The sequence below is a fragment of the Salmo trutta genome, chromosome 28, assembly GCF_901001165.1.
Source record: "Salmo trutta chromosome 28, fSalTru1.1, whole genome shotgun sequence".
In the NCBI taxonomy this organism is placed as follows: Eukaryota; Metazoa; Chordata; class Actinopteri; order Salmoniformes; family Salmonidae; genus Salmo; species Salmo trutta.
In genome coordinates, this window is record NC_042984.1 from 12,172,554 (window position 1) to 12,189,307 (window position 16,754).

A 16,754-nucleotide genomic window follows, 5' to 3' on the forward strand; every position below is an offset into this window, starting at 1 on the left:
GTTTGAGAGATGTGTGGTATGCTGCTGTCTGGGCTGTGTGTTTGAGAGATGTGTGGTATGCCGCTGTCTGGGCTGTGTGTTTGAGAGATGTGTGGTATGCTGCTGTTTGGGCTGTGTGTTTGAGAGATGTGTGGTATGCTGCTGTCTGGGCTGTGTGTTTGAGAGATGTGTGGTATGCTGCTGTCTGGGCTGTGTGTTTGAGAGATGTGTGGTATGCTGCTGTTTGGGCTGTGTGTTTGAGAGATGTGTGGTATGCTGCTGTCTGGGCTGTGTGTTTGAGAGATGTGTGGTATGCCGCTGTCTGGGCTGTGTGTTTGAGAGATGTGTGGTATGCCGCTGTCTGGGCTGTGTGTTTGAGAGATGTGTGGTATGCTGCTGTGTGTTTGAGAGATGTGTGGTATGCTGCTGTGTGTTTGAGAGATGTGTGGTATGCTGCTGTCTGGGCTGTGTGTTTGAGAGATGTGTGGTATGCCGCTGTCTGGGCTGTGTGTTTGAGAGATGTGTGGTATGCTGCTGTGTGTTTGAGAGATGTGTGGTATGCCGCTGTCTGGGCTGTGTGTTTGAGAGATGTGTGGTATGCCGCTGTCTGGGCTGTGTGTTTGAGAGATGTGTGGTATGCTGCTGTCTGGGCTGTTTGTTTGAGAGATGTGTGGTATGCTGCTGTGTGTTTGAGAGATATGTGGTATGCCGCTGTCTGGGCTGTGTGTTTGAGAGATGTGTGGTATGCCGCTGTCTGGGCTGTGTGTTTGAGAGATGTGTGGTATGCCGCTGTCTGGGCTGTGTGTTTGAGAGATGTGTGGTATGCTGCTGTCTGGGCTGTTTGTTTGAGAGATGTGTGGTATGCTGCTGTGTGTTTGAGAGATATGTGGTATGCCGCTGTCTGGGCTGTGTGTTTGAGAGATGTGTGGTATGCCGCTGTCTGGGCTGTGTGTTTGAGATATATGTTGTATGCCGCTGTCTGGGCTGTGTGTTTGAGAGATGTGTGGTATGCTGCTGTCTGTGCAGTGTGTTTGAGAGATTTGTGGTATGCTGCTGTGTGTTTGAGAGATGTGTGGTATGCTGCTGTTTGGGCTGTGTGTTTGAGAGATGTGTGGTATGCTGCTGTCTGTGCAGTGTGTTTGAGAGATGTGTGGTATGCTGCTGTGTGTTTGAGAGATATGTGGTATGCCGCTGTCTGGGCTGTTTGTTTGAGAGATGTGTGGTATGCCGCTGTCTGGGCTGTGTGTTTGAGAGATGTGTGGTATGCTGCTGTCTGTGCAGTGTGTTTGAGAGATGTGTGGTATGCTGTTGTTTGGGCTGTGTGTTTGAGAGATGTGTGGTATGCTGCTGTTTGGGCTGTGTGTTTGAGAGATGTGTGGTATGCTGCTGTCTGGGCTGTTTGTTTGAGAGATGTGTGGTATGCCGCTGTCTGGGCTGTGTGTTTGAGAGATGTGTGGTATGCCGCTGTCTGGGCTGTGTGTTTGAGAGATGTGTGGTATGCTGCTGTCTGGGCTGTTTGTTTGAGAGATGTGTGGTATGCTGCTGTGTGTTTGAGAGATATGTTGTATGCTGCTGTTTGGGCTGTGTGTTTGAGAGATGTGTGGTATGCTGCTGTGTGTTTGAGAGATGTGTGGTATGCTGCTGTGTGTTTGAGAGATGTGTGGTATGCCGCTGTCTGGGCTGTGTGTTTGAGAGATGTGTGGTATGCCGCTGTCTGGGCTGTGTGTTTGAGAGATGTGTGGTATGCCGCTGTCTGGGCTGTGTGTTTGAGAGATGTGTGGTATGCCGCTGTCTGGGCTGTGTGTTTGAGAGATGTGTGGTATGCTGCTGTCTGGGCTGTTTGTTTGAGAGATGTGTGGTATGCTGCTGTGTGTTTGAGAGATATGTGGTATGCCGCTGTCTGGGCTGTGTGTTTGAGAGATGTGTGGTATGCTGCTGTTTGGGCTGTGTGTTTGAGAGATGTGTGGTATGCCGCTGTCTGGGCTGTGTGTTTGAGATATATGTTGTATGCCGCTGTCTGGGCTGTGTGTTTGAGAGATGTGTGGTATGCTGCTGTCTGTGCAGTGTGTTTGAGAGATTTGTGGTATGCTGCTGTGTGTTTGAGAGATGTGTGGTATGCTGCTGTTTGGGCTGTGTGTTTGAGAGATGTGTGGTATGCTGCTGTCTGTGCAGTGTGTTTGAGAGATGTGTGGTATGCTGCTGTGTGTTTGAGAGATATGTGGTATGCCGCTGTCTGGGCTGTTTGTTTGAGAGATGTGTGGTATGCCGCTGTCTGGGCTGTGTGTTTGAGAGATGTGTGGTATGCTGCTGTCTGTGCAGTGTGTTTGAGAGATGTGTGGTATGCTGTTGTTTGGGCTGTGTGTTTGAGAGATGTGTGGTATGCTGCTGTTTGGGCTGTGTGTTTGAGAGATGTGTGGTATGCTGCTGTCTGGGCTGTTTGTTTGAGAGATGTGTGGTATGCCGCTGTCTGGGCTGTGTGTTTGAGAGATGTGTGGTATGCCGCTGTCTGGGCTGTGTGTTTGAGAGATGTGTGGTATGCTGCTGTCTGGGCTGTTTGTTTGAGAGATGTGTGGTATGCTGCTGTGTGTTTGAGAGATATGTGGTATGCCGCTGTCTGGGCTGTGTGTTTGAGAGATGTGTGGCATGCTGCTGTTTGGGCTGTGTGTTTGAGAGATGTGTGGTATGCTGCTGTCTGTGCAGTGTGTTTGAGAGATTTGTGGTATGCTGCTGTGTGTTTGAGAGATGTGTGGTATGCTGCTGTTTGGGCTGTGTGTTTGAGAGATGTGTGGTATGCTGCTGTCTGTGCAGTGTGTTTGAGAGATGTGTGGTATGCTGCTGTGTGTTTGAGAGATATGTGGTATGCCGCTGTCTGGGCTGTTTGTTTGAGAGATGTGTGGTATGCCGCTGTCTGGGCTGTGTGTTTGAGAGATGTGTGGTATGCTGCTGTCTGTGCAGTGTGTTTGAGAGATGTGTGGTATGCTGTTGTTTGGGCTGTGTGTTTGAGAGATGTGTGGTATGCTGCTGTTTGGGCTGTGTGTTTGAGAGATGTGTGGTATGCTGCTGTCTGGGCTGTTTGTTTGAGAGATGTGTGGTATGCTGCTGTGTGTTTGAGAGATATGTGGTATGCCGCTGTCTGGGCTGTTTGTTTGAGAGATGTGTGGTATGCTGCTGTCTGGGCTGTTTGTTTGAGAGATGTGTGGTATGCTGCTGTCTGGGCTGTTTGTTTGAGAGATGTGTGGTATGCTGCTGTTTGGGCTGTGTGTTTGAGAGATGTGTGGTATGCCACTGTCTGGGCTGTTTCTTTGAGAGATGTGTGGTATGCTGCTGTTTGGGCAGTGTGTTTGAGAGATGTGTGGTATGCCGCTGTCTGGGTTGTTTTACAGACATTGTTGTGATTCTGTTGAATGACTAATCAGCAGTTGAAACAATAACAAAGCTCACTCAATGCCATCGTTTCAGTAAAAACATGAGGGATGAAGCTGGAGAAATGTAATCACTCTCAAATTTATAGACAGAGCTATGATGCATGGACTGACCATTCATGATATCAACATTATAGTTTTAACCATGTTTTGAGGCTGTACAGTGTTTGTTTACATTTACTTTGTTTACAAACATTGGCGTTAAACAAGTTTATATATTGGGTTCTGATGGGGTACAACAATTAAACTAAGATCAGGAGGCATTTATAAGTTAAGAATGAAATGGTACATATCATTAATTCATACAACTTATTGTCCCTATAAAACACACTATTAGGAGAAGAGAGGTGTGTTGGTCTGTTGACTTGTGCTGTGTCTGAGTCTGAGTGAGTGAATGATGCCCCTTTATGGTGTGTGTGTGTGTGTGTGTGTGTGTGTGTGTGTGTGTGTGTGTGTGTGTGTGTGTGTGTGTGTGTGTGTGTGTGTGTGTGTGTGTGTGTGTGTGTGCTCCTCGTCAGTAGAGGCTGCTGAGGGGAGGACGGCTCATAATAATGGCCGGAACGGAGCAAATGGAACGGCATCAAACACCTGGAAACCACTCTCTTTCTGGACAAACGTTTTACTGGAGATCAGAGGGTAGTGGAGCAGTGACTGAGATGTACCTGTTGACTTCAGCACTGTTTGACAGTACCTCCACCCAGACGTAGTGAAGAGAAGTGGAGCACCACCCAAAGTACTGGCCTGAACTCAGTGACTCAACCCCCCCCAGTACTGTTCTGTTAAGCTCTCATTAAACTGGACACACACACACACACACACACACACACACACACACACACACACACACACACACACACACACACACACACACACACACACACACACACACACACACACACACACACACACACACACACACACACACTGACGACAGCTTTGTTCATGTGTGAGGGTTACATATGCATTTGATCAACATTTGGTGGCAGTGGTGTTTGTTTGTATTTGCAGGATATTTGGCTATGAAACAGGATTAGTTTAGAGCTGAGGTTTCTGTTCGTTTAATACACCTTATAGAGCATTTACCAACGAGCAATGAGCAAGCTGGCTGCAGGGGGTCGTATACTCCTGGAGGTCCAGGAACATTGTGTCATCATAGTCCAGCGTTACCAGCCATGATCTATCCTCTCTTCCTGTGTGTTTCCATGTGGACAGCAGCCCCAGAAAAGGCTTGGAGAGATGAGAGATGAGTTCTGGGAAATTGGAAGAGTGGGGTAGAGGGGGCGGGAGAATGAGGGGGAGGGAGAAAGGGGGAAGAGGACCAGAAGAGATAAGAATGTGAGATGTCAGGATGTCCGGTGCTGAGCCTCCTCCTCTCCTCTCCTCTCCTCTCCTCTCCTCTCCTCTCCTCTCCTCTCCTCTCCTCTCCTCTCCTCTCTCTACAGATGGCATCTGTCTGTGCTGTCACCCTGCTCCCTGTCTCAGCCTTGTCTTTCTCTGTTCCTCTTATCTGTTTAGTTTTTCTCTTTTTGGGTTGCCTGGTTACAATCCCAGTGCAGATTTACAAATTGTTTTTGTTTGACTTAAGAGCGTATTCATTTCAGCCTCTCCCCTCGGCCGTCTCTCCAGCCAACTTAAGCAGTTTTTTGACGTGGCTCGCTCTGGCCGTAAGACAATGAGAAGAAACGTATGGTTATCATCTAAATGTACAATCTAAAATGAGTTTGTTTTTTACAGTCGAGTTGAGAGAGATTTATGTCTCAGTAACTGTCTGAGTAACTCAAGGTTTAAAAATGATTTTTACAAAGACATGTCAAGGAATGGAAATGTAATTCAAAATGGTCTAATAAAGTTTTATTTTGTCCTGTGAAGCTGCATGCCAATGCTACAGCGTAGGCTGCACAAAATGAAGTGCTAGACCGTTGGCTCTGCCTAGTCGAAATCCACTCCAGCGGTGTATCATCTGCTAATGCTGCCAATTAAATATGAGCCCAAGAATAAATGATGGTTCAGATAAGGGTTGTGGACTCTGTTCAGTTCAGAGACCGCAGGACAGGCTGACTGGATTTCCTGTCTCTTTGTGTCTGGGACTGTGGTTTAACTAGGGACTTATTCTCCTGCACAGCGTTGTCCTGGAGCTAAAGCTAGTCACTTCCATTTATGCTGAGGGGCCTTATAGGCCTAACATCCTCATGATGGACACCCCAGCTGAAACAATTTGCGTGCGGTCATTCCCTCACAAAGCAGCTGCACCAGCCCACATGGCTTTCAAACCATTGAAGTGTATATTAGGCACCAAACGGAAGATAATGAACTGAAACAGAAAAGCACTACCTCATTTTCAATTTTTCTTGCGCTGTACCCAATGAAAACTTGCTTGATGGGTCGATGTCCTCATTGTGGTTTTACAAATGTGTTTAATACGTTTTATGTACACACTTATATTTATGAAATGCACATTGTTATATGTGGTAACACTTCTTTATTTCCCTCGACTCCAACCCCATCCGATGGGCCAATATGCAAAGCTTATTAAAGTGCAGTGACACTGTCGAGAGCAGTGTGCAGTTTTCTTCTTTGTTCTCATCTTATTGAACTGTTACCAAGCACCTGCAACAAAGATAGCTGAGATGTGCGAGTGCCTTTTGAATTTTGGAAGAAAACGGACTGAAACAGGGAGGTACTACCTAATTTTCCATTGCAAAACGTTTTAACACGTTTTCGATTGTGTGACCTAAAATGATCCTGGCGATTCTTCTTCTCTGCTATTTTGTTGTATTTCTTATTCCCCATCCCCGTTAGCCAGGGCAGCAGCTGCTCCTCCTGGTTTCCAATCAAAATGACATCCAATAAAACAATACATAACACAACACATTATTACACACTATTCTACCATAACATATCTACAATACAATACATTATTATACCACTACTCTACCACAACATATCTACAATACAATACATTATTACACACTACTCTACCACAACATATCTACAATATAACACATTATTACACACTACTCTACCACAACATATCTACAATACAATACATTATTACACACTACTCTACCACAACATATCTACAATATAACACATTATTACACACTACTCTAACACAACATATCTACAATACAATACATTATTACACACTACTCTACCACAACATATCTACAATATAACACATCATTACACACTACTCTACCATAACATATCTACAATATAACACATCATTACACACTACTCTACCATAACATATCTACAATATAACACATTATTACACACTACTCTACCATAACATATCTACAATACAACACATTATTACACACTACTCTACCATAACATATCTACAATACAATACATTATTACACACTATTCTACCATAACATATCTACAATATAAAATCAATAATACAGAAAAAAACAATATTAAAATGTATGTGTGTGTACAGTGTGTGTTAACATGTGTTTGCGAATGCAGGTGTAAGTGCCTGTGTGTGTGTGTGTGTGGGTGTGTGTGCGCGTGTCTCTTCACAGTCCACGCTGTTCCTTAAGGTTTTTTAAAATCAGATTTTACAGTTTGCTGATTAACCTGATGTGGAATAGAGTTCCATGTAGTCATGGCTTTATGTAGTACTGTGTGTTTTCCGTAGTCTGTTCTGGACTTGGGGACTGTGAAGAGACCTCTGTTGGCATGTCTTGTGGGGTATGTATGGGTGTCTGAGCTGTGCGCTAGTCGCTTAAACAGACAGCTCTGTGATTTCAACATTTCGAGCAGTGATGCAGTCAATCTCTCCTCCACCATTATCCAGGAGAGATTGACATGCATATTATCAATGCTGGCTCTCTGTGTATATCTAAGGTCCAGCAGTGCTGCTCTGTTCTGTGCCAATTGTAATTTGCATATGTCCCTCTCTGTGACACCCGACCATATGACTTGACAGTAGCCCAGGTGTGACAAAACTAGGGCCTGTAGTACTTGCCTTGTTGATAGTGTTGTCAAGAAAGCAGAGTAACGCTTTATTATGGACAGACTTCTCCCCATCTTAGCTACTGTTGTAACAATATATTTGACCATGACAGTTTACAATCTAGTGTTACTCCAAGCAGTTTAGTCACCTCAAATTATTAATTTCAAGATTTAGTTGAGGTTTAGGGTTTAGTGAAATGATTTGTCCCAAATACAATGCTTTTAGATTTTGTAATATTTAGGACCAGCTTATTTCTTGCCACCAATTCTGAAACTGACTTGCAGCTCTTTGTTAAGTGTTGCAGTGATTTCACTTGCTGTAATAGCTGATGTGTATAGTGTTGAGTCATCAGCATACATAGACACACAGGCTTTATTCAGTGCCAGGTCATTAGTAAAGATTTTAAAAAGTAAGGGGCCTACCTAGCTACCCTGGGGAATGCCTGACTTTACCTGGATTATTATGTTGGTGAGGCTTCCATTAAAGAACACCCTCTGTTCTGTTAGACAGGTAACTCTCAATCTACAATATAACATGGGATGTAAAGACAGATTATGATTGATAATGTTAAAAGCTGCAGAAACAGCTCCTACAATCGTATTATTATAAATAATACTGTACTAGTCAGGACAGCTCCTACCACAACCCACCATACAGGACAGTTCCTACCACAACCCACCATACAGGACAGTTGTAACGGCTGTCTTCGTGAAGAGTGTCATAGCCCGTGTATGTAGGTGGCAGGAAAGTCAGGCGCAGGAGAAAACAGAGTGGTTTTAAAAAATGGAATATTTATTTCCAAAACCAACTTAGAAAAAAGAATCCGGGTAAACCAATAACCCGCCGTACACTGATTCAGAAAAACACGTACATGACAAACAAACAATCACCGACAGAGAAATGAGGGGAAGCAGAGGGTTAAATATACAACATATAATTACTGGGATATGAAACAGGTGTGTAAAGAGACCAGACAAAACCAATGGAAAATGAAAAACTGATCAATGGTGGCTAGAAGGCCGGTGACGCCGATCGCCGAACACCACCCGAACAAGGAGGGGCATCAACTTCAGTAGAAGTCGTGACAGTACCCCCCCCCCCCCGACGCGCGGCTCCAGCAGTGCATCGACACCGGCCTCGGGGACGACCCGGAGGACGAGGCGCAGGGCGATCCGGATGGAGACGATGGAACTCGCTCAGCATGGAAGGATCTAACACATCCTCCACCGGAGCCCAGCATCTCTCCTCCGGACCGTACCCCTCCCAGTCCACGAGGTACTGAAGACCCCTCGCCCGACGTCTCGAATCCAGGATGGATCGAACGGAGTACGCCGGGGCCCCCTCAATGTCCAGAGGGGGTGGAGGAACCTCCCGCACCTCGGCCTCCTGGAGTGGGCCAGCCACCACCGGCCTGAGGAGAGACACATGGAACGAGGGGTTAATGCGGTAATTGGGGGGAAGCTTTAACCTATACCATACCTCGTTCAATCTCCTCAGGACTTTAAACGGCCCCACAAACCGCGGACTCAGCTTCCGGCAGGGCAGGCGGAGGGGCAGGTTTCGGGTCGAGAGCCAGACCCTGTCCCCCGGTGTAAACACCGGGGCCTCACTGCGGCGACGGTCTGCACCAGCTTTTTGTCGTCGTACGGCGCGCTGAAGGCAGACGTGAGCTGCGTCCCAGGTCTCCTCCGCGCGCCGGAACCAGTGGTCCACCGCAGGAGCCTCGGTCTGGCTCTGATGCCAAGGGGCCAGAACCGGCTGATAACCTAACACACACTGAAACGGAGTGAGGTTAGTGGAGGAGTGGCGGAGCGAGTTCTGAGCCATCTCTGCCCAGGGCACAAACTCCGCCCACTCCCCCGGCCGATCCTGGCAATAAGACCTCAGAAACCTACCCACATCCTGATTAACTCTCTCCACCTGCCCGTTACTTTCGGGGTGAAAACCTGAGGTAAGGCTAACCGAGACCCCCAGACGTTCCATGAACGCCTTCCAAACACTTGACGTGAACTGGGGCCCTCGATCAGACACTATATCCTCAGGCACCCCGTAGTGCCGAAAGACGTGTGTAAACAGAGCCTCCGCCGTCTGTAGGGCCGTAGGGAGACCGGGCAAAGGGAGGAGACGACAGGACTTAGAAAAGCGATCCACAACGACCAGGATCGTGGTGTTACCTTGTGATGGTGGAAGATCGGTTATAAAATCCACCGACAAGTGCGACCACGGCCGCTGTGGAACGGGTAAGGGTTGTAACTTACCCCTGGGTAGGTGTCTAGGAGCCTTGCACTGGGCGCACACCGAGCAGGAGGAAACATAAACCCTCACGTCCTTAGCTAAGGTGGGCCACCAGTATTTCCCACTAAGACAGCGCATTGTCCGACCAATCCCAGGATGACCAGAGGAGGGTGACGTGTGAGCCCAGTAGATCAATCGGTCGCGGACAGCGGACGGAACATACAGACGCCCAGCTGGACACTGAGGGGGAACGGGCTCTGCACGTGACGCCCGCTCAATGTCCGCGTCCAGCTCCCAGACTACTGGTGCCACCAAACAAGAGGCTGGGATGATGGGAGTGGGATCCATGGACCGCTCCTCTGTGTCATACAGCCGGGACAGTGCGTCTGCCTTGACGTTCTGGGAACCGGGTCTATAAGAGAGGGTAAACACAAAACGGGTGAAAAACATGGCCCACCTTGCCTGGCGAGGATTCAGTCTCCTCGCCTCCCGGATGTACTCCAGATTGCGGTGGTCAGTCCAGATGAGAAAAGGGTGTTTAGCCCCCTCAAGCCAGTGTCTCCACACCTTCAGAGCCTTGACGATAGCCAACAGCTCCCTGTCCCCCACATCATAGTTTTGCTCCGCCGGGCTGAGCTTCTTAGAGAAGAAGGCACAGGGGCGGAGCTTAGGTGGCGTACCTGAACGCTGAGAGAGCACAGCTCCTATCCCAGCCTCAGATGCGTCCACCTCCACTATGAATTGCAGAGAGGGATCCGGATGAGCCAACACAGGAGCCGAGGTAAACAGAGCCCTCAGTTTCCTAAACGCCCTATCCGCCCCAGCTGACCACTGCAAGCGCACCGGACCCCCCTTCAGCAGTGAGGTAATGGGAGCAGCTATCTGACCAAAACCCCGGATAAATCTCCGGTAGTAATTGGCAAACCCTAAAAATCGCTGCACTTCCTTTACCGTGGTGGGAGTCGGCCAATTACGCACGGCTGTAATACGGTCACTCTCCATCTCCACTCCTGACGTAGATAGGCGATATCCTAAGAAAGAGACGGACTGTTTAAAGAACAAGCATTTCTCAGCCTTGACATACAGGTCATGCTCCAACAGGCGACCAAGCACTTTGCGCACCAGGGACACATGCTCGGCGCGTGTAGCGGAGTAAATCAGAATGTCATCGATATACACCACTACACCCTGCCCGTGCAGGTCCCTGAAAATCTCATCGACAAAAGATTGGAAGACTGATGGAGCATTTTTTAACCCATACGGCATGACAAGGTACTCATAATGCCCTGAGGTGGTACTAAATGCTGTCTTCCACTCGTCTCCATCTCGGATACGCACCAGGTTATACGCACTCCTGAGATCCAGTTTTGTGAAGAAGCGCGCGCCGTGCATTAATTCAATCACCGGGGCGATCAGAGGTAGCGGGTAACTGTACCCCACTGTAATTTTATTAAGACCTCGATAATCAATGCACGGTCGCAGACCCCCATCCTTCTTCTTCACAAAAAAGAAACTCGAGGAGACGGGTGAGATGGAGGGCCTAATGTATCCCTGACGCAGGGATTCGGAAACATATGTCTCCATAGCCACCGTCTCCGCTTGCGACAGGGGATACACGTGACTCTTGGGAAGTGCAGCGTCTGCCATGAGATTTATCGCACAATCCCCCTGTCGATGAGGTGGTAATTGAGTCGCCTTCTTTTTACAGAAGGCGAGAGCCAAATCGGCATATTCAGGGGGAATGTGCACGGTGGAGACCTGGTCTGGACTTTCCATCGTAGTAGCACCAAGGGAAACCCCTACACACCTACCTGAGCACTCTCGAGACCACCCCGTAAGAGCCCTCTGTGGCCAAGAAAAAGTGGGATTATGACTAGTTAACCAGGGAAGACCCAGCACCACCGGATACACAGGAGTGTCGACAAGGAAAATACTAATTTTCTCCTTGTGACCCCCCTGCGTCACCATAGTCAATGGAGCCGTGGCCTCCCTAATCAACCCTGACCCTAATGGTCGACTATCTAAGGTGTGAATGGGAAAAGGTACTTTCACCGGTACAATAGGGATCCCTAAACTATGAGCCAACGTTTGATCAATAAAGTTCCCAGCCGCGCCTGAATCTACTAGTGCCTTATGCTGGGAATGAGGGGAAAAATCAGGAAAAGTGACAGACACAAATATATGAGCAACAGAGGGCTCTGGATGAGAATGGTGCCTACTCACCTGGGGTGGCGCCAGAGCGCCCTGCCTGTTACCTCGATTCCCAGAAGAACCTACTCGGCACCGACCAGCAGTGTGTCCTCTGCGGTCACTGACGGTACGCGAGCGGGAACTCCCTCTGGTCTCCATGGTTATAGGAGAGGGGGTGCAGGAGGATGAAACCACCAGACCCTGATCTGGACGTCCACGAGCAGCCAGCCCGTTGTCCAACTGGATGGACAGATCCACCAGCTGGTCGAAGGTTAGGGTGGTGTCTCTACAGGCCAGCTCCCGACGGACGTCCTCCCGCAGACTGCAGCGATAATGATCTATCAGGGCCCCGTGATTCCATCCTGCACCGGCTGCCAGGGTCCTGAACTCCAATGCGAAATCCTGGGCGCTCCTCGTCTCCTGCCTCAGATGGTAGAGGCGCTCACCCGCCGCTCTGCCCTCGGGTGGGTGGTCGAAGACTGCCCGGAAATGGCGGATGAACTCCTCATATCGGTCCAACGCCGTATCTCCTCCTTCCACCATAGCGCTGGCCCATTCCAGGGCTCTCCCGGTGAGGCACGAGACGAGGGCGAAAATCTTCTCTCGGTCTGATGGGACTGGATGGACCGTGGCCAGAGAAAGTTCTAATTGGAGCAGGAAACCCCGGCAGTTGGCAGTACTTCCGTCGTAACCCTGAGGCATGGCTAGACGGATACCACCTGGTTCAGGTTGACAAGGGGCGTTTTGGATCGACCCCGGTTGGGCTGGGGGAGGCGCTGGCTGTCTCTCTAAGCGGTCCATCAGCTGAACAGCGCGATCCATAGCAGCGCATAGATGTAATAGTCTCTCTGCATTCTTCTGGATGCGCTACTCCACCTCCCTGTCCGGGATCTCTTCTCCTGCTGACTTCAAAATTTTGGTCGGTGATTCTGTCATAGCCCGTGTATGTAGGTGGCAGGGAAGTCAGGCGCAGGAGAAAACAGAGTGGTTTTAAAAAATGGAATATTTATTTCCAAAACCAACTTAGAAAAAAGAATCCGGGTAAACCAATAACCCGCCGTACACTGATTCAGAAAAACACGTACATGACAAACAAACAATCACCGACAGAGAAATGAGGGGAAGCAGAGGGTTAAATATACAACATATAATTACTGGGATATGAAACAGGTGTGTAAAGAGACCAGACAAAACCAATGGAAAATGAAAAACTGATCAATGGTGGCTAGAAGGCCGGTGACGCCGATCGCCGAACACCACCCGAACAAGGAGGGGCATCAACTTCAGTAGAAGTCGTGACAAAGAGAGGACCAAGGCGCAGCGGGTTGCATGTTCATCATTATTATTTATTAAATAATGTGAACACGGAAAAAACAATAAACAAAGAGAACGACAGACGACAGTTTCACAGGCTACGACAACTAGCAGTGCGAAATACAACTACCCACAAATCCCCAGGTGAAAACAAGCATCTAATATATGACTCCCAATCAGGAACAACGATGTACAGCTGTTCCTGATCGGGATCCACACAAACCACACAGAAATAGACAGACTAGAAAACCATAGAAAACCAACACTAGAACAATTACTCAAACCCCAGACTACATTAACCAAACACCCCTTAAATAACACACACAACCCGAAACATATGAAACAAATACCCCTCTGCCACGTCCTGACCAAATATAATACAATTACTCCCTCTGCTGGTCAGGACGTGAAAACAGTTCCTACCACAACTGTATCTCAGAAAATCATCAGTCATTTGTGTAAGTTCTGTAAATGTTGAATGCCCTTCCCCATAAGTGTGCTGAAAGTCTGTTGTTAAATAGTTTACTGTGAAATACCATTGTATCTGGTCAAACAGGGTGACTGGTTGTCAAGACCCAGATAGCTTGTTATTGTTGATAGAAAATAACAGAAAAATGTACCTTTTCCACACTCACTTTACGTAATTCAAATGTACAATGCTTGCCTTTCATAATTCGGTCAGCTATATATGGATGTACAGGTTCAGAATTTGTTGTTGTCATGGTTGTCATGTCATGCCTAAGTTTAAAAAATATATATCATTAACTAATGATGAATGAGCCATCTGATTCAATGAATGATGGAGCCGAGTTCGCCTTTTTGCCCAAAATGTAATTTATGATGTTTTAGCCGGGTTTGTAAAGATGTGATCAATACATTTGTAGATACCCTGGTAGGTTGCCTGATAACCTGAACCAGGTTGCATGCACTGGTTACAGTTTGAAGCTTTTTCTTGAGTGGGAAGCTTGATGAAAGCCAGTCAATATTTAGATCACCAACAAAATATACCTCTCTGTTGATATCACATCAATTATCAAGCATTTCACACATACAGTATTATCCAGATACTCACTGTTAGCACTTGGTGGTCGATAGCAACTTCCCACCAGAATGGACTTTAGGTGAGGAAGGTGAACCTGTTAGTCAGTATATGAATATTATCTTTTACTGGCAAGTTATCGATTTCATGAACCTTGTTTCTTAGGCTACGTATGTTAATGTGGGCTATTTTTAGTTATTTTCTATGATTCTTGATTGTTTTTATTGCTTTACTGAGAGGCTTATCAGAGGTAGACATGACAGTGATTTTTATGTTTGAGCTGATATTTATGTTTGAGCTGCAGGGTAAACTTCACACAGTGGGCTTCATACTAGGGCTAACAGTATAACTCAGGTTCAGAGGCACACAATTACTGCTGGCAATAGCTGTAGGACTGACAGAGGCATTCAGGGGAGCTAGAGAGGACATACAATAGGTTACTTACATTATGACTGCCAACACCCCTGGGACAATGTACATTTGCAGCAACACTATAACTCAGCAACACAGTGGTAGGGATTATCTGAGCAGGGTTTGGGTCACTATTAAGTTATTGTCTCAATGCAGCCTTGAAATGTGTGGACAGGGTCCAGGAACCAATATGATTTGTATGGAATCCGTCATTCTTGGAGCGCATTTTCTGTTTACATAATGTGTCACACAGTTATCTATAAAAGTTATGGCAACAGAGCTACAGTAGTGTTTCAGCTAGGTTTGTAATGCCAGTAGCCTGCTGAATCAACTGCTTTTTTAAGGCTTTCAGAGCTTTTTGAGTCTTTTAGGGCTTTTTGGAGTCTTTCAGGGCAGTATGGAGACTTTCAGGGCTTTTGGAGTCTTTTAGGGCTTTTGGAGTCTTTTAGGGCTTTTGGACTTTCTGGAGTCTTTCAGAGCTTTTTGGAGTCTCAGAGCTGTATGGAGTCTTTCAGGCTTGACATAGAGTGTAATGACAGCTGTGGTACTTTAACAGTTGTTAAATAATGCTTAGGTCTGCTTGGCTGCTGCACACACACACACAAACACACACAGACACACACATACACACGGAGAGACACACATAGACACACACAGACCTATACAACTGTTGAACTTGAGGTTAATGGTGTTACAGGTTAGGTTAACAGGATTAGTTAGGATAGGGTTAGGTTAACAGGGTTAGGGTCAGGTTAACAGAGTTAGGTTAATAAGGTCAGGGTAGGGTTAGGTTAACAGGGTCAGGTTAACAGGGTTAGGCTACACAGGGTTAGGTTAACAGGGTCAAGTTAACAGGGTTAGGTTAACAGGGTCAAGTTAACAGGGTTAGATTAACAAGGTCATGGTAGGGTTAGGTTAACAGGGTCAGGTGAACAGAGTCAGGTGAACAGGGTTAGGTTAACAGGGTCATGGTAGGGTTAGGTTAACAGGGTCAGGTTAACAGGGTCAGGTTAACAGAGTCAGGTGAACAGGGTTAGGTTAACAGGGTCAAGTTAACAGGGTTAGGTTAACAGGGTCATGGTAGGGTCAGGTGAACAGGGTCAGGTGAACAGGGTCAGGTGAACAGGGTCAGGTGAACAGGGTCAGGTGAACAGGGTCAGGTGAACAGGGTTAGGTTAACAGGGTCAAGTTAACAGGGTCATGGTAGGGTTATGTTAACAGGGTCATGGTAGGGTCAGGTGAACAGGGCCAGGCGAACAGTGTTAGGTTAGGGTCAGGTGAACACTGCTCTAACACTGGTCTGGAGTACTACTCAGGACTAGAAACTGGGCTAGACACTAGACTAGATACTGTACTAGTCACTGGGCTAGATACTGGACTAGACACAGGACTAGACACTGGGCTAGACACTGGACTAGACACTGGGCTAGATACTGGACAAGACACTGTACTAGTCACTGGGCTAGATACTGGACTAGACACAGGACTAGACACAGGACTAGACACTGGGCTAGATACTGGACTAGATACTGTACTAGTCACTGGGCTAGATACTGGACTAGACACAGGACTAGACACTGGACTAGACACTGGACTAGACACTGGACTAGACACTGGACTAGTCACTGGGCTAGATACTGGACTAGACACTGGACTAGACACTGGACTAGACACTGGACAAGACACTGGGCTTGACACGATTAGACACTGGGCTAGATACCGGACTAGATACTGTACTAGTCACTGGGCTAGATACTGGACAAGACAGGGATGTACAGTAGCCTATACATAATTTCCATGTCTCATCATTCTCCCTCCCTCACTCTCTCTCTCTCCTCTCTCTCTCTCTCTCTCTCTCTCTCTCTCTCTCACTCCCTCGCTCTCTCTCTCTTCCTCCACCTCTCTCTCTCTCTCTCTCTCTCTCTCTCTCTCTCTCTCTCTCTCTCTCTCTCTTCCTCCCTCCCTCTTATTTTCTCTCAGATGGACCCGGTGCAGAAAGCGGTGATCAACCATACCTTTGGCGTTCCACTGATGAAAACCAAGAGGCCCATCATCTCTTGTAACGTCTGCCAGATACGCTTCAACTCTGAGGTACAGAACAGCTTCCTACCACCACCCACAATACTCACTCTAACTCTAACCCTGTAACGTCTGCCAGATACCTTCAACTCTGAGGTACAGAACAGCTTCCTACCACCAC

At 47.3% G+C, this 16,754-nt stretch overlaps 1 protein-coding gene across 3 annotated transcripts in view; it reads left to right on the forward strand.

Moving 5' to 3' along the window:
- LOC115165489 (zinc finger protein 385A-like) overlaps window positions 1-16,754 on the forward strand; it is a 124,407-nt gene that overhangs the window by 76,251 nt on the left and 31,402 nt on the right. For all 3 annotated transcript variants that reach the window (XM_029718649.1, XM_029718651.1, XM_029718650.1), the window contains one exon: window positions 16,535-16,645. In XM_029718649.1, the coding sequence (XP_029574509.1) occupies window positions 16,535-16,645 (111 nt within the window). The remainder of the gene's footprint in view (window positions 1-16,534; window positions 16,646-16,754) is intronic.